The sequence below is a fragment of the Orcinus orca genome, chromosome 12 (assembly GCF_937001465.1).
Source record: "Orcinus orca chromosome 12, mOrcOrc1.1, whole genome shotgun sequence".
Classification (NCBI taxonomy): Eukaryota; Metazoa; Chordata; class Mammalia; order Artiodactyla; family Delphinidae; genus Orcinus; species Orcinus orca.
In genome coordinates, this window is record NC_064570.1 from 24,545,411 (window position 1) to 24,569,396 (window position 23,986).

At 41.0% G+C, this 23,986-nt stretch overlaps 1 protein-coding gene across 1 annotated transcript; it reads right to left on the minus strand.

The window, feature by feature from the left end:
* Nucleotides 1-4,142: 4,142 nt before the first annotated feature.
* ABRACL (ABRA C-terminal like) lies at nt 4,143-16,548 on the minus strand. The gene is made up of 3 exons (XM_004263768.4): nt 16,287-16,548; nt 11,283-11,349; nt 4,143-4,726 (listed from the first exon to the last, which is right to left on the minus strand). The coding sequence occupies exons 2-3, from the start codon at nt 11,341-11,343 to the stop codon at nt 4,542-4,544; spliced, it is 246 nt and encodes an 81-aa protein (XP_004263816.1). The 5' UTR covers nt 11,344-11,349; nt 16,287-16,548; the 3' UTR covers nt 4,143-4,541.
* Nucleotides 16,549-23,986: the final 7,438 nt, after the last annotated feature.

The window sequence follows — 23,986 nt, forward strand, 5'->3', positions numbered from 1 at the left end:
CGGATTTATTCACTCAGAATCTCCGGAATATTTAGATGTTGAAAAAGCTACAAAAGCCATTCTGATGCCCTCTGGTTAGGAGTCCCTCAGCCCCCAGGAGCCCTGCTGTGGTGCATTTTCCAGTCTCCTATTTCAGTGCGTTACTTCATCTTCCTAATTGCCCTGTATGCATGCTCACAGTTAAGCCCCGTTACCCAGCGAAGAGCCTCCATTCCCTACAACCAAAAGTGTCTCACTACAACAGTCACTAAAAGGAGAGCTACAGGGGCAAAAAAATCTAAGAACCCTTTTGTTGAGGCTGCTAGAGATACACAAAAGCTACAAGAGAGAACTTTTCATATAAAATCATCTTCCGTAAAAAATGGGCTTTTTTCTGATTTCTTATCATAAAAGGCTCCTGAGGAGTGAGTTTTCTTTGAAGAGTTATTTATATCTTTTGTTAAGGAAAAGGAAACGCCAAGATTATCCGACGACAAATAAATTAAAGGTACATGCCTTTCTCTTGACTTTTTCTAGATATACGAGGCTATAAATTAATGAGGTCAACCCCGCATGCCACACAGAAAAGCAGACTTGTTCCTTTGCCATCACATGTGTTTGTATTTTGTCTGTCAGTCCATAGGCCTTTTTTTCCCTCATTGTCTGGAACCGTAGGAAGCAACTCAGACACCAGGGAAATCTGGGATGTGAGTGTTCAATTAAGACAAATTCCTCAAATCAACATTTCTGTAACTTATTTTAAAATCGTGCCTCCAGCACACGAAGGAGTGCTTGGATTTTCTATGACGGGAACTTAAGGAAATTTGAGTTTGCACAAGTGGTAACATTAATCAATTTTTCAATTAACAGTCATTCACTCTGAAGACAATAGATTGAAGACAATAGATATAGATTGTTTTGTATAATCTCAGTATACAAAATAGCACTGTTATGGATCTTACAGATTAAAGTTACTTCATAATGAGTGGTACTTATCAAATTATTTCATAAAGTTTTTTTTTTTTACAGTTCTTTGTAATTCACTATTATTAAGACATACACTTAGAATTGTTTCTTCTGTCTTAAGGGTTCAAACTAATGTCCCAATCCTTTCCAGCCTCACTCCCAATACTCCTCTTTCCTTCCTTACCTTAAGTTACCTGCCTTTCTCTACCTTTGTAGGCAGAAACAACTCCACCAGTAAAGTCCTTCAGATCATCCTCCTGCTTTAAGGCAAACTTCACTTCATCCCAGTCTACCCTGTAACAAGTCATCATTTTTGCACCCTCTATCATTTACCCAAAGCTTCTTCTATATTTAATACATATTGTGCAAATTATTTGCTTCTCTTTGAGAATAATAATAACCCCTAATGCATAGCACAGTGACTTGAACAAAGTAGTTACTGTACATTTTTGTTGCAAGAATGAAGAAATGTTTGTTTATAAATTCTAATTCCCATCCACCTATAGCCAAAGACACTCATGACTGAGATGATTAACTGGAATGCAGTTTATGGCCAAGAAAAAGCATTTTCACTGTGATTCTGGATCAAAAGAAATCAAATTTATGATTTTGAATTTTAAGACCATGATCCAAATAAGAACTATCCATATATTAAATTGTTACAAAGGAATTGACCATCTTGAATCTAAAGGAAAATACATAAAACTATAGTATGGATGTCAGTAGTCGATAGGAATGCTGTTCTATTAATTTTCTCAAAATAAATAACCCCATGGATATATTTTTTCTGGAATATATTTCTCAAATTCTAAGTCATTATGGGTTTGAAACTTTGAAACTTCATTGGATACTCACCAAGAAGATACTTAACAAAGTGAAAAACTAAGTAACTATTTCAACTTCTGAAGATTTTTTAAGGAGGTCTTTGACTATGACGTCAACCTGCTCTCAAAGAAAAGCCATCAGACATGTGAGTTTCCCAGATTGCTTTCCTTTAAAAATTGCTTCAGCAGCTGCATAGCACAGGGAGATCAGCTCGGTGCTTTGTGACCGCCTGGAGGGGTGGGATAGGGAGGGTGGGAGGGAGGGAGATGCAAGAGGGAAGAGATATGGGAACATATGTATATATATAACTGATTCATTTTGTTGTAAAGCAGAAACTAACACACCATTGTAAAGCAATTATAAAAAAAAAAAAATTGCTTCAGTTTCTCAGCCCAGCCCTTCACAAAGCCTGTAGATTGTATGTCTTTTGTGTTTTCTAAATGCCTAATAATTAAAATTTCAACTTAAAGATAATAATAGAGGCAGAATTATGATTATCTATACATATCAAAATTGAGATGAAAATCAATCCTGAACCATAATTCTCAGGTCTCTATAGATATTCCTGAACCTTCACCTGAGTTCCAGAACCAAATCCTCACTTGCTTACTACACATTTGCAGTCCAGATACTCCAAGCTCACCATGTCCAAATGTAACTCTCCCTAAAACCAGCCCTCGCGCTCCACTCTATTTCCCTATCTCTGCTAACACGTTATTCTCTCAGTTACTAAGGCCACACAAGTAGTAGCTTTTGACCATTTCTTCTCATTTATCTTTTGTTTTCTGCCACATATATATTATATGGATTCATCCTCAAAAGATCTCTTGTATCTATATTCAACCTGTGTTGTTCCCATGTACTTAGCATCCTTCCCTTTGGGGAACTATCCCTCTCCTATTTGAGGTGAGGCTGTGAAGCACAGTCTCCTACCCAATCCTCACTCAGAAACAAGCATATGACCCAGGTCATTCAAGATATCTCATCCCTCTGGCAAATGTTATTGATCAGAGGGGTAGATTTATGCTGCAAGTGGAGCCAATCAGAGTTCCTTTCTTTGAATTCATAATTAATATATAATTTTCTCTCTGCTAGAGTTGCTAATCTAGGAGTAGATGAATTTGCAACTACCTGCAGGCATCTATATGCAGGAAACATATTTAGAGTAGAAAGAGAATGAGAATAAACCAAAGAAGTCATCAGAGCCGACATGGAAAGTCAGAGTGTTTAAACAACCGTGTTTGAGCCCCTGGAGCCAGCCATGCCTGAATTCCATCCCATCCCTGGACTTGCCAGTTAGATGAGTCAAATTTCAAAATCCTGACTTGCCCACTTTCTGGCTAGGTAAACTTGGAGAAGCTCTTAACTCTTCTGTGTCTCTCTTACCTCATCTATAATACCTACCTCACAGGGTTATATGAGGATTAGAATAATAAATGCTTGATAAATGTTAGCAATGACCATGAAGTACCAGTGAATTCTGTTGTTCTTTAGTCTAGTTTGAATTGGGGTCCTGTCACGAAAGAAAAGTTACTGGTGACAAAGTTTCAATTTCCTTTAAAATGTGCTTGGACTCCATCCTTCCTCTGCCTTCCCATTATCACCACCCCCATGAGATTCTTGAGCAATGTTTTTGCTGGCTTGTCTGACTACCTCTGCACTCTCCACAGTCCACCCTAGTTACCAGTGGCAGAGCTACCTTCACTAAACATCACTTTCATCATGGAATTTCCCTGCTCCAATTTTCCCCAGACTCCTCTCCCTGGCTTCCCAGGTCCCACCTTAATTAGCCAGACTGAATCACCTCTCTTCCTAACATTCCAGTCAACCTGACATCCTACCTTCACAAGATCGTGCCTTGCTAATTCGTGTCCCTCTGACTTACCTTGAGTCATCACTCTCACCCATCCCATCTTTTTCCCTCTGGATATAATCAGCTCCAATCCTGCAAATTCCGCCTCCTCTATACCTCTTCCAACCATCATGCCTTTCACTGATCTTATTATCCTCCTTGAGATTCTGTATCATTTTCAGCTCCGTACTACAAGCTGCAACGTGCAATCATGGATAATCCTGTATTATTTCAGGTGGGTCTAACTAATCCAATTAGAAAGTGAAGATTTTAGGTTACATTTTGGGGGGCACGTCCCCTATCCCAGTGGCAAGCACAATATAGGCATCAAAATTAATATTTTTTGTAGGGCCAAATCTTAGCACTAACCATCCCTACTTTTTAAATTCTGTAGTTTTAAGAGAATTTTTCTTCAAATCAAGATAACTTTTACTGCAGTTACCTAATCTTGATGCAAAAACTCAATTCTGAGAGATACATAAACCTCAAATGAGAAAATAAGGCAATAAGGCAATTTGAAGAGAGTTACATGTTTTTATTACATAAACATTACATTCATTGTGGGAGCTGGTCTTCAAGTTTGCTTCTTGATTTCATAGAATGTCAAATATCTGTAGAAATTATCTAAGAATGATTTATGAAACAAACACTCTTGCATTCCTACCAAAAAAAGCCTCATTGCCTACATTTTCCAGCCAGATTCCTGAGAAAAAATAATAGGTTTTATTTATTTTACAGTGTAATACATAAATTTACTTTCAAGATATAAAAAAGGACAGGCTTCTAAAATGAGTCTCCTTTTGTTTATAAAGTTCTATAAAAATACATTAAGTTATGCTAATACGTTTGTCCTTTGATGTAATATTCCAGTTTAGCAGAAACAAAAAAACCCACAATAAGCAAAGCTATGCAAGCCACATTAATCTTGCAGCAATATAATGTCCACATCATCATGAACACCTTGCAAAAGTAGCTCTCCTGGGTACGTAATCATCTTCCTTCTTTTTGCAGCTTTGAGAGTTCCTACCAGTGCTTCAAAGAGATTGGCACATTTGTCATCTCGGAAGAGGACCCCAAATTTCACACTTAATTTTCCATCAGCATCTAATTTGAGAAAACACAACGTTAGCCAATGCAAAGTCTGTTTCTTGCCACCATGTGTGGCAGATACACATAACCTTTCATAAACATCTAACTGAAGGTTAACCAAGATTACAGTTTAGCAGTCAACAGTCAGAAATTCAGTGTAACCTCTTGCCAGATTCAAAATGTGATAGAATAAAAGCAATGTGTGGTACATCTCCTAGCTTCAGTGTCATCGGGGCAGAGAGTGGAAGAGAACTAAGAAACAGTAACAAAAAGTGAACGTGTGGGACTTCCCTGGAGGTCCAGTGGTTAAGATTCTGTGCTTCTACTGCAGGGGACACAGGTTCGATCCCTGGTCTCCCTAGCCGGGGAACTAAGATCCAGCATGCCACACGGTGTGGCAAAAAAAAAAAGTGAATGTGTTACAGCACTGCAGTGGACAATTCCTCTCTGTCTAAATTTTGATTTTTTAATTGTTAGTTGTTGAATCGATAAAAATAACAAGTACAAGAGAAACCCCAGATCAGGAGCAGTGTTTCTCTAAGTGTGTTCTGAACATGCTCAGAATCCCCAGGGAAGGAGTGGTGACTTTAAAAATGAAGAAATCTTTATTTACCAGAATCCCTAGATTATCTAGTTTGAAGGCCAGTTTTTAGTATAGATGTTAAAAGTTAAGGTAAACGCTAAAAAGAAGTGAGCTACCAAGTCATGAAAAACGCGGAGGAACCTTAAATATGTATTATTTAGTGAAAGAAAGCAACCTGAAAAAGCTACATGCTGTATGATTCCAACTATGGGATATTCTGGAAAAGGCAAAACTATGGAAAAAGAGAAAACTAAGTAAAAAGATCAATGGTTTTCAGTGGTTAGGATATGGGAGAGATGAACAGGCAGAGTACAGAGAATTTTTAAAGCAGTGAAGATACTCTATGATACTATAATGATGGAGACACGTCCTTACACATTAGTCAACCCACAGAATGTACAATACCAAGAGTGAAATGTGATGTAAACCATGGACTCTGGGTGACAATGATATGTCAATGTAGAGTCATCAACTGTAACAAAGGTACCCCTCTGGTGGGGGATATTAATAATGGGGGAGACTATGTATGTGCGGGGGTCAGAGGGTATATGGAAAATCTCTATACCTTTCTCTCAATTTTATTGCAAATCTAAAACTGTTCTAAAAAAAAGGTTTTTTTAAATTAAGGTAAACAAAAGGTGGATCTTTGGCTAAAAGTCAATCAACTGAAGTCTCAAAGGGTAATCTAGGACACCTTCCAACTGTTGGCTGCATCCTTTGATCTACCAGGCTGAACCCTTGACCCAGTCCTATCCTACTTCACTGCTCCAAGTTCTTCCCTCCCAAAGCTGCGTCCCCTGTCAAGTAGATGGCCATCACAGTGAGAAGGGTTCTTGAGTTCCTGCACTCCCCTGCTAGAGCTTATAGCCTGCAGCTTAGTAAACTCCTACTGTGGGTGCAGCCCTGTGCTGGGCACTAGAGGCAGAGAGAAGGAAGTATAGAATCACTTTCTAGCTATCAAACAAATGGCTTCCATTCCCACAAGGAAATAAACATACAGTAAAACAACAGCACAAAGCAGTATGTGATTGGATGTCAAGAACAAGATGACTGGGCTAGAATGGGAAGGGAAGACTTCATGAAGGGCAGTACCTGTTCTGGACTTTAAAGGGAGTATAACACAGAGCTTTTTAAAAAAAAAATTTGACAGTCCTCAGTTGAAATCCTGGCCATCTGCTAGTTGTTTGGCCTTGAGAACTTTTATGTAAGCTCCCTAAGCCTCAGTTTCCTCATCTGTATAATGGGGATCTTAATACCTCCCACACTGTGAGGTTGGGGACACAGTTCTAAAGCACAAAGCACAGTGCCCAGCACATGCTAAGCACTTGATCGATGATCATTATTGGTTCAATTATTTTTTTATGGATATAATACATTTTATTTATCCATTCATCAGTTAACTTTGGTTCAATTACGAATGAGAGAAATGGGGTATGTGCCATTAGGCACAGGTGAAACGATTAAGTGTCTAGGAGAACAGTAATTAGAGTGGCTAATTTACTCACCGCAAGTAAACCATCTAAGAGGAGAAGAAGGAAATAAGTTTGTAAAGGAAAACAGAGAATGCTTGGCCTGGAAAGCAAAGATGCACCTGTTTGATTTCCCTTTTTTTTTTTTTGGCCGCGCCTCGTGGCTTGCGGGATCTTAGTTCTCCGACCAGGGATTGAACCTGCGCCCTCAGCAGGAAAGCCCAGCGTTCTAACCACTGGTCCACAGGGAATTCCTGCACCTGTTTGATTTCTTAACTTCTAGCTGCACAACCCTCTGTTTGCAATGAGAATCTTTCACTGATTACAGGAATCAGTGCAGCTGCTGGTAACCTGGCAGGTCCTTCAAGCAATCTGAGTTGCAGTTAGGAGGGTAAAAATACCCCTCACACAGCAAGAATACGGAAGAGCTGGGATTCATTCCCAGAGTCTGACTCCAGGGCACACACTCCCTTTTTTAAAAATAAATTTATTTATTTATTTTTGGCTGCATTGGGTCTTCGTGGCTGCGTGCAGGCTTTCTCTAGTTGCGGCGAGCGAGGGCTACTCTCCGTTGTGGTGCGCAGGCTTCTCATTGTGGTGGCTTCTCTTGTTGCGGAGCACAGGCTCTAGGCACGTGGGCTCAGTAGTTGTGGCTCGCAGGCTCTAGAGTGCAGGCTCAGTAGTTGTGGCACATGGGCTTAGTTGCTCCATGACATGTGGGATCTTCCCGCACCAGGGCTTGAACCCATGTCCCCTACATTGGCAGGTGGATTCTTAACCACTGCGCCACCAGGGAAGTCCCCCAGAACACACACTGTTAACCACTTCCCAATACATGTTTCCAGTTTATCTGTCTTTTCGATACCTAAAGAGGCCCACAAGGGCTGAGATGGAATTTTGTTTATTTTCCCATCTCCAGCACTTGAGCACAAAGGTAGCACTCAAGAAATATTTGTTAAACAAAGGAGTTTAAATCTCCAAATAATCTTTATCCACTTAATTTTTTTCTACAGGATGAAAAATGAGAGACTTTAAAGAACTTTATTTTAAAAGAAACAGGTAAAACTAAATTCATCAATCTCCAACTTCGGCTAACACATCATATTTAGATTAGTCTAAATATGATTAATCTAAATCATAATTTACTTTAGTCAAAATTATTCCAGATACAACATAAATAACCATAACCTGTCAGTAGATAACATATCTCCATAGATGCTTTCCAACTTAAAAAGTCATCTGTTACCAGGAACAGGTAAGTCAAGGAGGCCTAGTGAAGTTGCAATGTTCAAAATATTTTCATCTTTATAGAAGTTAGGATAATTACTTTGTAGTCATCTAGTTTGTAAAGCTGCTCATTTTGAAGTGCAGGTTCAGTTTGCCTTAGCAAATAATAACACTGTGCTAGGGATATAGAGGTTAGACTTTTAATTGCAATTGAATCTGACCAATAAACACTAAGCTGACATGGAGAAGGATCTAATAAGAAAACCCGACAAATCTCTGGAAATATATCTTTAATATCTTTAACAATCCAAACAATAGTACTACTCCCAAGAGTGACAGAGCTCGTCACAGAGCTCAGGAGAAACTGAGAATGTAGAAATGAGGAACACAGGTAGGGGCATCACTATCGAAAATAAGACTCACTGAGGGACTTCCCAGGTGGCGCAGTGGTTAAGAATCCGCCTGTCAATTCAGGGGACATGGGTTCGATCCCTGGTCCGGGAAGATCCCACATGCCGTGGAGCAACTAAGCCCATGGGCCACAACTACTGAGCCTGTTCTCTAGAGCCCACAAGCCACAACTACTGAGCCCACGTGCCACAACTACTGAAGCCTGAGCACCTAGAGTGAAGGCAGACTGCCTCTGGAAGCTAGAAAAAAGGCTAGGAAACAGATTCTCTAGAGCTTCCAGAAAGGAATGCACCCTGCCAACACCTTGATTTTAGCTCAGGTGACCTTTATCAGACCCTGCTGTGGTCTGAATGGCTGTGTTCTTCCAAAATTCATATGTGGAAATCCTAACCCCACAAGGTAATGATATTAGTAGATGGGGCCTTTGGGAGGTGCCAAAGTCATGGGGGGTGTAAGGGTGTAAAGTCATGAGTCATAAGGATTAATGTCTTTTTTTTTTTTTTTTTTTTTTTTGCGGTACGCGGGCCTCTCACTGCTGTGGCCTCTCCCACTGCGGAGCACAGGCTCCAGACGCGCAGGCTCAGCGGCCATGGCTCATGGGCCCAGCCGCTCCGCGGCATGTGGGATCTTCCCGGACCGGGGCACGACCCCGTGTCCCCTGCATCGGCAGGCGGACTCTCAACCACTGCGCCACCAGGGAAGCCCGGATTAATGTCTTATAAAAGAGGCTGCAAGATTTCATCAGCCATAAAAAAAAGATGAAACCTTGCCATTTGTGACAACATGGACGCACCTTGAGGGCATTATGCTAAGTGAAATAAGTCAGAGAAAGACAAATGCCATGTGATTTCACTCATATGTGGAATCTAAAAAACAAGCAAACAAAACCCCCAAAATAAATGAACAAACCAAACCAAACAGAAGAGCATGCTGTGTTGTATCACATGAAACTTACACAATCTTATAAACCAGTGTTACCACAATGATAGATACATAGATAGATAGATAGATAGACAGATAGATAGATAAAAAGGCTACAAAGAGATCCCTGGTCTCTTTCACCATGAGAAGATACAAGAAGTCTGAGACCTGGAAGAGGACTCCAAGCTGACCATGCTGGCACCCTGATCTCGGACCTCCAGCCTTCAGAACTATGAGCAATTAATTTCTGCTGTTTATAAGCCACCCAGTCCAGGGTATTTTGTTATAGCAGCCCAAACAGACTGAGACAGACTCCCAACCTACCTGACCATTAAGGTATTAAATGTGGACAAAACTATAACTCAAAAAGATACATGCACCTCTATGATCATAGCAGCACTATTCACAATAGCCAAGACATGGAAGCAACCAAAATGTCTATTGACAGATGAATGGATAAAGAAGATGTGGAACATATATACAATGGAATACTATTCGGCCATAAAGAAGAATGATAACACCATCTGCAGCAACATGGATGGACCTAGAGATTATCATACTAAGTGAAGTAAGTCAGAAAGAGAAAGACAAATACCATATGATAACACTTATATGTAGAATCTAAAATATGACACAAATGAACTTATTTACAAAACAGAAACAGACTCACAGACATAGAGAACAGACTTGTGGTTGCCAAGTGGGAGGGTATATTGGGGGAGGAATGGATTGGGAGTTTGGGGTTAGATGCAAACTATTGTATATAGAATGGGTAAACAACAAGGTCCTACTGTATAACACAGGGAACTATTTCAATATCCTGTGATAAACCATAATGGAAAAGAATATGAAAAAGAATATGTACATATATACATATATATATATATATATATAAAAAACTGAATCACTTTGCTGTACAGAAGAAATTAATACAATGTTGTAAATCAACTACACTTCAATAAAACATATTTTTTTAAAAAGATATTAAATGTGTTGCTTCATGCACAAAGTTTGTAGTACTGTTACATCAGCAACAGAAAACTACAGGGGACATTTGATACTAATGGCTTAATGGAATTTTCAAGGTACCTCTTGTTATTTCAAATGATTTGTGATTCATAAGTAGACAGAGCTAGAAGTAAGAAGAATCAAGCTATAATGACAAGCAACTCTTTCAAGGTACTTTTTAAAGTTGTTTTTCACTTATATGATATAATTTTAAAACTTTGGATTCCATTATCCCAGTTGTTGCTGAATGTATCTACTGCTCTTACAATTTTCGAAATGCTCCCCAAACTCTCGTATGTCTGGTCTGAGATGCACGAAATACTTATAGCTACAAGCATAACAGTTGCTTTCATTACAACTTAGGAAAAGGACACTAATACTACCAATTTTACATGTCACAAATTTCACAATAGCTGCTTATATGCTGCTAGGGGGAAAGCTAGCTTTAAAAGAAAACTACCTAAAGGATGGCTTCTTTTAGTTATATACACATAAACACCTGATTACACAAAACTCAAAAACTTGGAGAAAATAAAGACACTTTATTAAAATTTCAATCCGAGTCCCTAGTCCTTTGGCAATTTGCAAAATGGTGGCAGGGTAATGCAGAAAAAAATGAATTTTAATAGTGTGCCAAATAAAAATGTGAACATGATTTAATTACAAGATTTCAATGCAGCTAGGTTACGGAAGCACAGCAATTATCTTTCCATTCAAAGGATAATGAAATATCTCAACCATTCTTTGTATAAGAAACACAATACCCCAGTGGCTCTGTGTCTCCAGAAATCACTTCAGGGCTAAGAGCAGTTATCACCTGAGGCTGACAGAAGAGCTGCCATTAACTGTGTCCCGAATCCCTAGGTGATCCCTTCATATGCCTCTAAAAGTTAGTCCTACCTGCTCTAACACAAACTCAGAAGAAATTCTGTATCCATGTTATGATACTTACTTCTTGAACCCAGACGATGAATTTCCTCCACTAAGAGGTTAACTTCGTGATCCACATTCATTGCTGCCTGAGGGAGAAAAAAATAAATGTGTATTACTACAGTTTCTACATTCCATTAAACACACCTTGCAAAATCCAAGGGCCCTTTCTTTTTTTCATGTAGCATTTGTAACTATTAATTTACTGTGGCCCTCTTCCTAAAAATACTTACATGATGTACCCGGCCTTAGAGTACCTCCATTTCCCCAATTTTATAACTGCCCCTCTGGGCTGACCTCACACAGTCTACCGGGCAGAATGAAGCCATCCTCCTTGCACCCACTATGAACTCTAAGCCCGTGCTCTGGGCACCAAAAATACAAAGGTGAGTGACACAGGACCTGCCCTCAGGGAACTCACCATCCAGACGCAGAGAAAGGCCTGGAATGAATAGCAATGTGACAAGGAAGCACTCTTTTAGTGGTGGGTCCAAGGCATTAAGGGAACACAAAGGAGGAAGCCACAGAAGTTTTTGTCACTGGGGAGGAGTGGCCAGTAGACAGTTGGGAAAGGATGTTCTAGGCACAGGGAAGAGTATATACAAAAGCACAGAAGCAAAAAAACAAAACGAAACCGCAGCACACTTGGAGCAGGCCCTAAGCTAGAAGCTGGTGGTACCAGGATAAACCAACACAATCCCTCCCCTCCGGGAGCCTGCAGTCCAGTAAGGAAGGCGGATCCAGGTGGATCCAAGGCAATTTTAATACCATGGGGTCAGCGCAGTGATGACCTCTGGGTCCCTTCCCCCAGCAGTGCCCAGTGCAACCTGACTGTAATGGAGAGCCTGTGATGAAAACCATTCATCTTTGGATAAGGAGTTCAGGACTAACAGCGGCTGTGAGAATCCCCTTGGCTCATGAGGTCCTCCACGGGCTGGGCCCACCATTCCACCATTCCAGCCACCTCAAATCTACCCCCTTGAAGCTGCAGCTCCACGGGGCTTCTTTTTATTCCTCAAATACCCCTCACTCTCACACCTCCAGCCTTCACATATCCTGTTTCTTCTGCAACCCGGACTCTGGCTATTCCTCTTTCTTGGGGCTAACTTCCATACGTCCAGTCCCAGCTGAGATATAACTTCCTGCAGGAAGCCCTCCCTGAATCCCTGCGGTAGGAGAGCTCTCCCGCGTGTGTTCCCACAGCATGTGCGCCCTCTTCATTTCACTTGATTGGAATGACACTTCTCAGTTTTTATCACTAGGCAGTGAGCTCCTCTATGCGGGGATCTGACCGTCATGCTCACTGCTGGACCACATCTGGCACCTAGAGCAGGAGTTCAATACATAACTGGTTTGCAGACTGGAAAATGAGCAAAGGCATGAGAAGGGATGGAACCAACCTGTGGGTGTTGTCACCATGGAGCTGCTGATTTATGTGAGGAACAGAGAGGAGCTCTAAGAGGGAGGAAGTGCACTCAGACAGAAAAGGTAAAGGGGCCTGGCAAACACCTACAGAAAGTGGGAGGAGACAAACACAGCAAGAAACAGGAAAGTGCAGGTAGAGCTGGAGGAGAGAAACCCAACCTTGTTGGATCAAAGAAGTATAGAAGTAAAGGAAGAAGAATGAGTTTCTATAGGAAGGCAGTAATTTACAGTGAAAACAGCAACATGAGGGTTGGAAAGTACGAGCAGCTGGGCAAAAGGAATCAATTCAGTCTGTCTGCAAATCGTAAGTTTTCCAAATCAAATAAAAGAGTGGGATTGTGTGAATGGTTTACATTGGGCTGATGATTTGGAAGAAACAACTTTATTCAGACAGATTGTAACTACTTCTCGGTAGCTTTGAAAAAACAAGAATGATATCTATGTTTAAATGATATTGATCAAGACCCCAGATTTGCTATCAGCTAATAATAAAAGCACCACTACACTGCTACACTGCTACACTTTTCTGTAAATCTTATAATTTAAGAAGCCTACATTGCAATAAAAGGCAACATCTTAGGTTAATGCATCTACATAAAACCGAATATCAAAAATTATAGTGTCCAAATGTGGGAACTTTGTGTTGGTGAAATTATAACATTATATTCAATTCAAGGTAGTTTAAGAGAGACACTAAAAAGCTAAAACATACCCAGAGGACACAACTGAAAGACATGCCATGAGAATAATGGTAAGAAAAAAACCTGTTAGTGTCAGTGTGGTGGACAGCTGTTATATCTCCCTGCTCAGCACCCATTCCACTTTCTGGCACCAGCAGTCTAATGTTTGTTTGGATACAGCCTTTCCTTCCTTACTCTAAACCCATGTATCTTGGGTAGAGCCTCACCCTGGACTCCAGGAGTGATTCAAAGTCAGAATAATTGGTTTGGGACATAGGATAGGTGATCCCATCCTGAACAATGGGTTCAGCCCATGAATTTTGCCTGAACTACTAGTAAAAAGACACTTTCCTACTGGGTTTTAAGGTATAAGCTCACAGCCCCTGTATAAATGGTTACAATGTGAAAAGAGCCTGCCAGGAATAAAGCTGACACAAAGAAAACTCCAGCCACATAACAATGATTGAGTCTGTATGTGACCTTGGACTTTCCAGTTACATGAACCAATCTTTCCTGGTTTGGCTTGGGCTGGTTTGCTTAAGTTTCTGTCACTTGCACTCTAAAGAATCTTCACTTTTAAAGTTAACCTAGAGAAAACCTGCTGCTATTTTTTTAAAAATTAAAGCTCCTTTTATGTACTTGTGTGAATAGTCTTATTTCGTGTTGCTCTATTGGGTAGGATGGATAGATGGAACAGAAAGGCAGATTTGAAATCCATATAAGACAAAATTTCTCTAACAATCAAAACGGTCTAACAGTGAGTAAAGTTTGCAGTAGTAGTATGGATCTGTGAGGGCTGATGAAGAAATCAGCCCACCTTGGACAAAATAGAAAGGGAAATGTCCAAGGGGATTACAGTCCTTTCCAATTCTCAGATGCTTTGATTTCCTCCCACCCTGAATATTTATCTCTTTAACATCGTTTTCCACTCCTTCCACCCCCCACCAGCCACACACTTCAGACCTAATTCTCCTTTAATAATGAGACTCAAAGAGGAAATCCCGCCTTTAAGTAGTGTGAATTCCTGGATCACATTAAGCAGATGTATGTTCATCCAATTTTAAGACAGGAAGACAACCAGAATTTCTTTGTAATTAATTACACCTGAGGCTCCTTATCTGCATTAATTCATGTAAACCTAAGAACCTTACAAAGTAATATTATTTATCCCCATTTTATGGATGATGAAACTGACTCCGAGGAGCTTCCCACAATTAAATGCCATTTCTACTGCATCATTCTGGCTCTTCTCCTTTTTTAAAAATTTTGTTTTATTTATTTGCTTGCTGTTTATTATGCCAACTGCACTAAATATAACAGTGGGTTGTATTTGTGTGAAATATTACATGCTGAGTGCTTACTAAGGCAGGCACTTACAAAGTAAGAAAGGCTCCCTGCACTGACCCTTCCGAGTGGGAACGTAACAGGCTTAGAAACTATTGCTAGCATACATAATTTGGCATGGTTTACGTCTTTATTTGATTATTTATCGAGGACAAAGGAGTATACGCTGTTGCACAATCCTTGGAAGGCCCATGACATTTTATAAGGACAGAAGCCTGGGACTGGTGTTAAGCAGCGAGATCAAGAACAATGAGAAGCCATGGGCAGAGCAAGTCTAAGGGAAAGAAAGAGCCCCTCAGTGGGAGGCTCAGGAGAAGGCGATGGCAGATGCTAGTCGGGCCCTCTAATTGAGACAGAATCCAATTAGGCACTGTGCGTGGGAATGACAAAGAAAGCGGAATGTGGGAGCACTGGGCCATCTGGGCCATATGCTGAAATGCTCCGCCATCAATATGCGCTTAAGAATATATTTAAGGACTCTCATAGCTTTTTTCTTTGAGTGGTTGGTTCCTTTTTTGTTTTGTTTTGTTGGTTTGTTTTTTGGTTTTTTTTTAAGTTTGGAGGCAATACCTAGAAATTTTCTGATGTCAGGGAATAAGCCTACTGGAGTGGGGACATCTTGGAATCAGGAGCCACCTCTCCACCCTGGGGCTGGCCACTGTTTCCCTACCCTCCTTCACAATTCCTTACGAGCAGCTGGTGCGGGTCAAAGAATGACTGGGTTCCCTCCTGCCCCTCGCAGGCGCGCACACACTCCATATTTGGTCATACCTGCACCAAGTTTGGGAGCTGGCCCGGAAGGGGTCCCGAAACCCTGTCCCCAGCGGGCCATCACACGGTCACCACCGGTACCAGTGCAGAGCTGGGGAGCGCGGGGTTCGGCCCCCTGCTCCGGGGCGCACGGCTGGCTCCCGGGCGACCTCCCCAGCAAGAACCGCATTCCGGAAGCCTTTGTCTCCGAGAGTCTCGCGCCAGCGTCGCCTGCCCGCGCTCCCCGGCTGTCGGTGTGCCCCCGGCGCGCCCCGAGAGCGAGCGCCCAAACCGAGAGACGCAAACGGACCCAGCCCGGGGCTCCCCGAGTCGCTGGTGTCCCCTCACTACCACCCACGCCGCACACAGAATCGGGAGCGTACAGATCCGCACCCGCCGCCGGCGCCGCAGAGTCCACTGCCCTGAGGCCACCAGATTCCTCGGGGAAACCTGTTCCCTCACTCCCAGCCCGTCCCCGCTCAGCTCTGCGGAACTGGCTCCCCAAGCGCAAAGCGGACACGTTGCTCCGCGGTAAAAATCTTTAAACGCTGCGGATCTCCCTGCCCTGTCCGCCCCCGGGCGGCAAAACGTCACGTGAGCCGAGGGCGGAAGTCTGCTGCAGAGTTGGGGGGCGCAGGGGCGCGCCCACCCGGTCCCCCGCACCCGCTCAGCCCAAGGCCAGTTATACCCTCCAGGCGTCTTAGCCCCCTCCCGGTCCCGGCTCTCCACCCGCAGCCCACGATGCCCCCGGTTGCTTGGCCTCCACCGGCTACCCCCGTCCATCCTTCATACCTACCTGGCCACATCTTCCCAGGGCAATCACTCACCTCTCCGCCTCCTTTTCTTTTCCGAGAAAACTGGGGCTGCGTCGGTGCGGGCTGGTTATCTTCTTCAACGCACTGGGGAGGAAGAAGCTGAGGAAGGAAGTGACTGAGGCAGAAAAGAGAGGCTGGTGTGCAGGAGGAGGAAGGCTAGCGGGGGGAGGGGGGGAGAGTTTCGGTGCTCAGGAATGCGGCCGCCCACACTCCCAGGGACAAGCCTATGAGGAGGAAACTCAAGAGAGGAGATGCCCGAGACGGGGGCAGACTCCAGACAGGTGGCGGAGCGCTAGAGGCTTCTAGGAAAATGCGCCCAGAGCTTCGATTACCGCCGCCTTTCCCCCACGCCGCTCGGAGCCACGGATCCTCAACCCCAGCATCTGATCCTGGTCGTTGACTTCCTGCCAGGATCTCTCTCCTAACTTAGGAAACAAAGCGTCCCCAGCGTGCTGAATGCTGAGGTCTCCTAGGAGGAGCGTAAGCCAGGAGCAGGGGCCTTCAGAAAGCTACAGACGTGACAACAGGATGGTCAGTTTTGCAAAAGAAAATTCATGTTTGAAAACCAATTTGTTCTACTGCGAAGAAGCTTTACTTGGACAAAGCTAATTATTGGTCCCGGTCAATATAGATTTCTTCCCCTCTTTATTATTTCCTACACGTAACCGCATAATTCAATCATTTTATTCATGCATCCTTTATTTTAGTAACTTGTTTTAATCAGTGTGTGTTTGTGTGTGTGTATGTGTGTGACATGTTTGCTGTACCTGGTGTCCCTTCAAAAAGGAAACCGAGACCCTGCTGAGAGAACTGACCCAAACTATTCTTAGGACAAAGGTTGCACAGATAACTGCCCCCAAATTTCTCCCCCCGCCCCGCCCCACCATAGCTGATTGGATTAAGAGTGGTCATGTGACCCAAGAGACACAGTCCATAATAAACTGGCCATCACCCTAAGAGGTGACCTGGAACAAACAATCCTCACCAAACCGTGACTCGGATCATTAGATAAGCCAATCAGATTCTCCCTTGGAAATGGAAAGGGGAGAATACAGAGAATGAGCTATCTGACAGGAAGGCTGAAGCTGGGAGGGCTTGAGGCAGAAGTAGAGAAAATGGGTCACCACAAAGCAAACACTGGAGTAAGCAAAAACCAAAGATGAAGTAGAAGGTGGATGGGGGTGGAAGTGGTAGAAGTGCCTCTATGGGAAGCTGAGACCCAGTGGTATATTAAGAACAGCAAAGACCTGCTCCCCAGGAAGATATGAGTATCCAGGTCCCTAGGGCTGCACTGGATCTCGCCACTTCCCAAAGTGCGTTCTAGTTACCCTTTCACAATAAACACCTATGACTTTGGGTGTGACTTCGAATGAGTCTCTGTTCCCTACCACCAAAAGATTACTCTTCAACAAAGGTCTGATTCGTCAAGGTTTCTCATGTTACATGAAGTTTAAGGTGATCCCACCATCCGTTTGAGGACTAATTTTTTCTCACTAAAAGAAAGCGGAGAGGTAGTATTTTATATCTTTCAAAGTCTACATAATGCAAAAATTATAATTCAAGAAACGATCATATTTAGCAATTCTCTAAGCAGGACCTGGCTACTTTGGTTTGTGGCAGTGACCACAATTCTTCATTCGGATAATATCCAGTGAAATGAATAATCAATTTGTAGTTGCGCCACTTCTTTATAACTAGGTAGCGTTTCATAGTACTTTGCCAATGGGGAGAAAACAAAAGAGAGAGAGAGAGAGAGGGAGAAATCGATTACTTTTAGCAAGTAAAAGCCCCTGTTACTATAAAAATGGATTCACTCTTTTAAAATACTTTGTTTATACATGTTGCACTAAGCGTAACATAAACTTCATGTAATCTACAAAGAATTACAATTCAAGAAAGTTGTTTAGAGTAAAAGAAATATCAAAATCTCGCCAAGTAATATTTTTCATACCTAATACCTACTCTTTCAGTTTCCATGCAGATTTTTGCCATTATCTTTTCTTGTTCTTTTACCAATATTATCATCATGTAGCTAAGCGATGTGGAATTTTAACCTAAAAAACAGAAAATAAAGTTTAACAGTTAAGAAGTACTTATTAACTATCAAGCATGCACTGGCAACAATGTACCCAAACTGGAGGGTACAAAGTAGCCTAAAGCATGATCTTTGTCAAAAAGAACTTTCAGCGATGTACATATAAAATTTTAATTTGTCAAAAAGAACTTTCAGGGCTTCCCTGGTGGCGCAGTGGTTGAGAGTCCGCCTGCCGATGCAGGGGACACGGGTTCGGGCCCCGGTCCAGGAGGATCCCACATGCCGCGGAGCGGCTGGGTCCGTGAGCCATGGCTGCTGAGCCTGCGCGTCCGGAGCCTGTGCTCCACAACGGGAGAGGCCACAACAGTGAGAGGCCTGAGTACCGCAAAAAAAAAAAAAAAAAAAAAAAGTGAAATTAATTTTAATAATATGGTTTTATATAATGTTTTCTTTAACCCAGTATATCTAAAATACTATCATTACAACTTGTAGTGAATATTTTAAAATTATTAATTAGATATTATAAACTTTGTTTTGGACTAAATCTTCAAAGTTATTGTGTATTTTACTCTTAGAGTGCATGTCAGATGCTCAATAACTTTATATGGTTAATGACTACTGTATTGGCTGGTGTAGTTACAGATAATTCCAGAATAGAGCATGACATATAGGCTAATAAATTTACTTAAGAAATTACATGTTCCTGGAATGAGGAAAATAATAACACTATATTTAAACGTTCATTTTTTTAAATATAATTGTCTCTCTTGTAATGAATAGAAAAAAATCTTTGTAAAGGCAGGACAGCAATTCTATCCTGAGTATATACCAATAGAAAAGGTACCTAGATCCACCAAGAGACATGTACAAAATATTCACTGAGTATTCATGGCAGCACTATTTATAATATTTCTAAACTAGAGCCACCCAGATGCCCGGTAACATTAGAATGGATTAATAAATTGTAGCATATTCAAAAAATGGAAATTACCCACCAAGGAGAAGGAACAACCAACAACTACGTAGAAGGGTATAGTCGAATCTCACAAATACAGTGTGGAGTGAAATAGCCTATTATTCATTTTACATAAAGGTTTAAAAGCAGGCAAAACTAATCAGTGGTGTTAGAAGTTAGGATAGTGGTTATCCTTGTTGGGTGGTGGGGGATAGTAATTGAGATGGGGCATGAGGGGGGCCCTATGGGGTGCTGACGATATTCTGCTTCTTGATCTGTCTACTGGTTACGCACGTGTTTGACTCTTCAACAAGCTGGCCAATTAAGATAAATTTTTTCTTCCTGTGGCTATGTTCTTTTTACTAACATTTTCTTAAAAATAAAGAAGAGAGGATCTTGACCAAACAAGGCTTATTCCAGGAATATAAGGATTATTCAACAATATTAGGAAATTTTATAATTCCCTATGGCCAATAGTCTCTAATTTTTATCTTATTCTTTAAATGAGGTTTATCATTTGGATCTATCATTCTAGTTCAGACTGTCGTCACCTTGTGCTCATGTTAATGTTGGTTATTATGGTAAGAATAATGATGATTGCGTATCTTGGGCACTAATTTTGGATCCAAGTACAGTACTGCTTGAGTGCTTTGGGTGATATAAAGAAGTAAAAGTAAAATCTGTGCCCTTGAGAAATAATGGAAAAAGAATTATATACCATGAGTGAGTGAACTTTATTTGAGGAATGCAAAGTTGGTTCAACAAATGGAAAGTAATCGATGTAATACACTATATTAATAGAATAAAGGGAAAAGTCCACATCATCATCTCAACAGATGCAGAAAAAGCATTTGACAAAATCCAGTACCCTGTCATGATTAAAGACACTCAACAAACTAGGAATAGAAGGGATTTTCTCCAACCTAACAACAAGCACATACAAAAAACTCATAGCTAACACCACACTCAATGATGAAAGACTGAAAGCATTCCCCCTAAGATCAGGAACAAGACAAGGATGTCTGCTAAGGAATACACAAAAAAAGCTAGCAGAATCAGTAACCCAGTTCAGCGAGGTTGCAGGAAATAATATCAATATACAAAAATCAGTTATATTTCTATGTTTTCTATATACTAGGAATGAACAATCTGAAATTGAAACTAAGAAAACAATTCTATTTACAACAAGATAAAAGAATAAAATACTTAGGAATAAGTTTAACTAAAGAGGTGCATACACTTGTACAAAATAGTATTGAAAGAAAAAAAATTTTAAACCCAAATAAATGGAAAGACAACCTACATTCATAGATTGGAAGGCTTAATATTGTGTAGTTGGCAATACTCCACCAAATCATCGACAGATTCAATGCAGTACCTATCAAATTTCTAACATCGTTTTTGCAGAAATTGACAAACCGATCCTAAAATTCATATGGAAATGAAAGGGATTCAGAATAACCAAAATAATCTTGAAAAAGAGAATAAAGTTGGAGTATTCATATTCCCTGATTTCAAAGCTTACTACAAAGCTACAGTAAATGGTACTAGCATAAGGATAGACATAGAAAATGGAATAGAATTGACAGTCCAGTAATAAACCCATTCATCTATGGTCAATTGATTTTTGACAAGAGAGCCAAGGCCATTCAATGGGGAGAGAATGGTTTTTTGTTTGTTTTTATTTTTTGGTCACGCCATGCAGCATGTGGGATCTTAGTTCCCTGACCAGGGATCAAACCCATGCTCCCTATAGTGGAACCTTGGAGTCTCAACCACTGGACCACCAGGGAAGTCCCAAGAATGATATTTTTAACAAATGGTGCTGGGACACTGGTTAACCACAGGAAAATAGCTAACTGGATCCCTATCTCACACCATACACAAAAACTTAAAATGGATCAAAGACCTAAATGCAAGAGCAGAAACTATAAAACTCTTAGAAGAAGACATAAGTGTAAATCTTTATCATCTTGGACTAAGTAACATTTTCTTAGATGTGACACCAAAAGCACAAGCAATCAGAGAAAAAATAAACTGGGTTTCACCAAAATTAAAATGTCAGTGCTTTAAAGGACACCATCCAGAAAGTGAAAAGTAACCCACAGAATGGAAGAAAATTTTTGCAAATCATGTCTGACAAAGATCTCATGTCCAGAAAATGTAAAGAACTCTTACAGCTCAACTATGAAAAGACTAATAATCTAATTTAAAACTGGGCAAAGAATTTGAATGGATATTTCTCTAAAGGAGATATACAAATGGCCAATAAGCACATGAAAAGATGCTCCACATCATTTGTCACCAGGGAAATGCAAATCAAAAACAGTAAAATACCACTTCACACCCAGTAGGATGGCTATAATTTTAAAAAAAGGAAAATAACAAGTGTTAGTGAGGATGCAGGGAAAACAACCCTCAGACAATGCTGGTGGGAGTGTAAAATGAATGGTGCATCCTTTGCGGAAAACAGTTTAGCAGTTCCTCAAAAAATTAAAAATATATTTTAAATTCCTTGACTTAGCATTCTATTCCTAGTCCTATAGACAGGAGTTGTATGTCCAGAGCAGACAAATCCACAGTAAAAAGCAAATGGATTATTGGTGGCTAGATACTAGGGAGAGGAAGGAAAGAGGGCTAATGAGCATGGCGTTCCTTTTTAGTGATGAAAAATACTCTGGAATTAGATAATGAAGAAGATCACACAATCATGTGAATACACTAAAAACCTCTGAATTGTGCAATTTAAAATGGCAAATTTAATGGTATGTGAATTATATTTCAATTAAAAAAATTTTTGAAAAAGAGACAATGGAAAGACAAGACTAATAAACAATTAATAATTTAAAAACAAACCAGGGAATTCCCTGGCGGTCCAATGGTTAGGACTCCACGCTTCCATTGCAGGGGGTACATATTCAATCCCTGGTCGGGGAACTAAAATCCTGCAAGCCGCAAGGCACAGCCAAAAAACAAAACAAAACAAAACAAAAAAGAGAACAAATGAAGATGCTTTGGCTGAAAAAAAACTGTTGCACAAAAGGGTTGATAGACTGCCCTGGGAAGATGCTGCCTTTTCCCATTGCTCATTTATCCATTCATTCATTCATTCAACAAATATTTATTGAAAACCGTTATGGCCTAAGATTTACATGTCTCTTTCTCAACAAGCGGTCAAAGAGAACAAACTTCCCATGTGAAAGAGAACCATTCTTTGTCAACTGAAGGACAGGACTTTTCTAAACTGGTTTATTAGACAGTATATATCACCATTATTTCCAGGACTTACATTAAGATATTTTTCTTATTTTATTTTTTTCTCTTTTTTTCCCCTTCCTCCATATCTTTCTTTCTTTCTTTTTTCTCTTCTCTAACACGCAAATTAGAAACAATGGAGTTCAACAAAGCTCAGGTAGTATGTCCATCACTCATCTGAAGTGATTTATTCCCTCTTTCCCTCCTCCGCCCCCCTTTTCCTCCCCTCCCCCACCTTCACTACAGAGTTTCTAGTCTCCACCCCAACATAACTTCAGGTTGCACAAGGCTTTGAGAGTCCAAGGCACAGGCTCCAGCGCCAACCCTTCTTGCTCAGCTCACCACTACCAAATGCATGCAGGCTTTCAGTATGTCAATTCCAGATTCTTGAAAGAGAAAATCCAGTTGGGCCAGTTTGGATCGATTATTATCCCAGAATTCAATCTGCTGTGTCCAATACATAGGGTTGCCCTTTCTCTACAAAGAAGGTGTGGGAGATGAATCAGCCCATAATGTCTACCATAGACAATAGCAACTCTATAGTACAATAAAAATAAAGTCTTGTACGGTAAGTAACTACTAAACCCCTATAGATAGTTTCATTTTTATTTAAATTAATTGAAATGAAATAGCATTAAAACTTCAGATCCTTAGTCAAGGTAGGCTCAATTCAAATGCTCAATTGCTACAAGTGGTTAATGGCTACTGTATTGGACAACACAGAATATTTCTGTTTCCTCAAAAAGTTGTTTTGGACAGAGCTGTTAGAGGTGGTTAAAAATAATCAACAAAATCTGGAAAATTATTAAGAACCTTAATAAGATAACTACTATTTAGTTTTTGCATTTCTTCCCCCACTCCCAACCCACCAACCAAAAAAATTTACAGATCACCTCTGTTCTAGGCCCCCTACTTTTCTGACAAGCAATCTAAATTCTTACCCGAACGAGGGGCTAAATGCTACACGCAAAGAGCAGCCACGCAGGCAGCTGTGATGATCACAGGGGAGACAGGTATCAAAGTGGGCACCGAGAAATACAATTTCTAGTCCAAATATCCAAGCTGTTGTCCGGCGGTGACAGAAGGCCTGGAGTGGAAGGGGTTAATGCCACAGAGCATGACAGTTCGAGTTAATCAGGCTACACATTAGAATCACCTGCTAACCTCTAAGACCCAGTGCCCAGGACCCACCAAAACCAATTAAATAATAATCTCTGGGACATCTGCGTTTTAAGGTCCCAAAGTAATTCTAATGTGCAGTCGAGGTTAAGAACCACCGGTTTGGACAAGCTTTGAAGCCAGCTGCCAGGGAAAGCTTGGGGCAGCACTTGCTCCAAGGAATTCCAAGGGACTTCTGCTGCTTTTCAGCTACGATAGTTCATTGATGTCTTCTTATCCTGCAGCATATAAAGGGTCTGCTCTGGTCTCTGCCCAGGCTCCCTCACTCATGGTGTCTCTGGTAGGGAC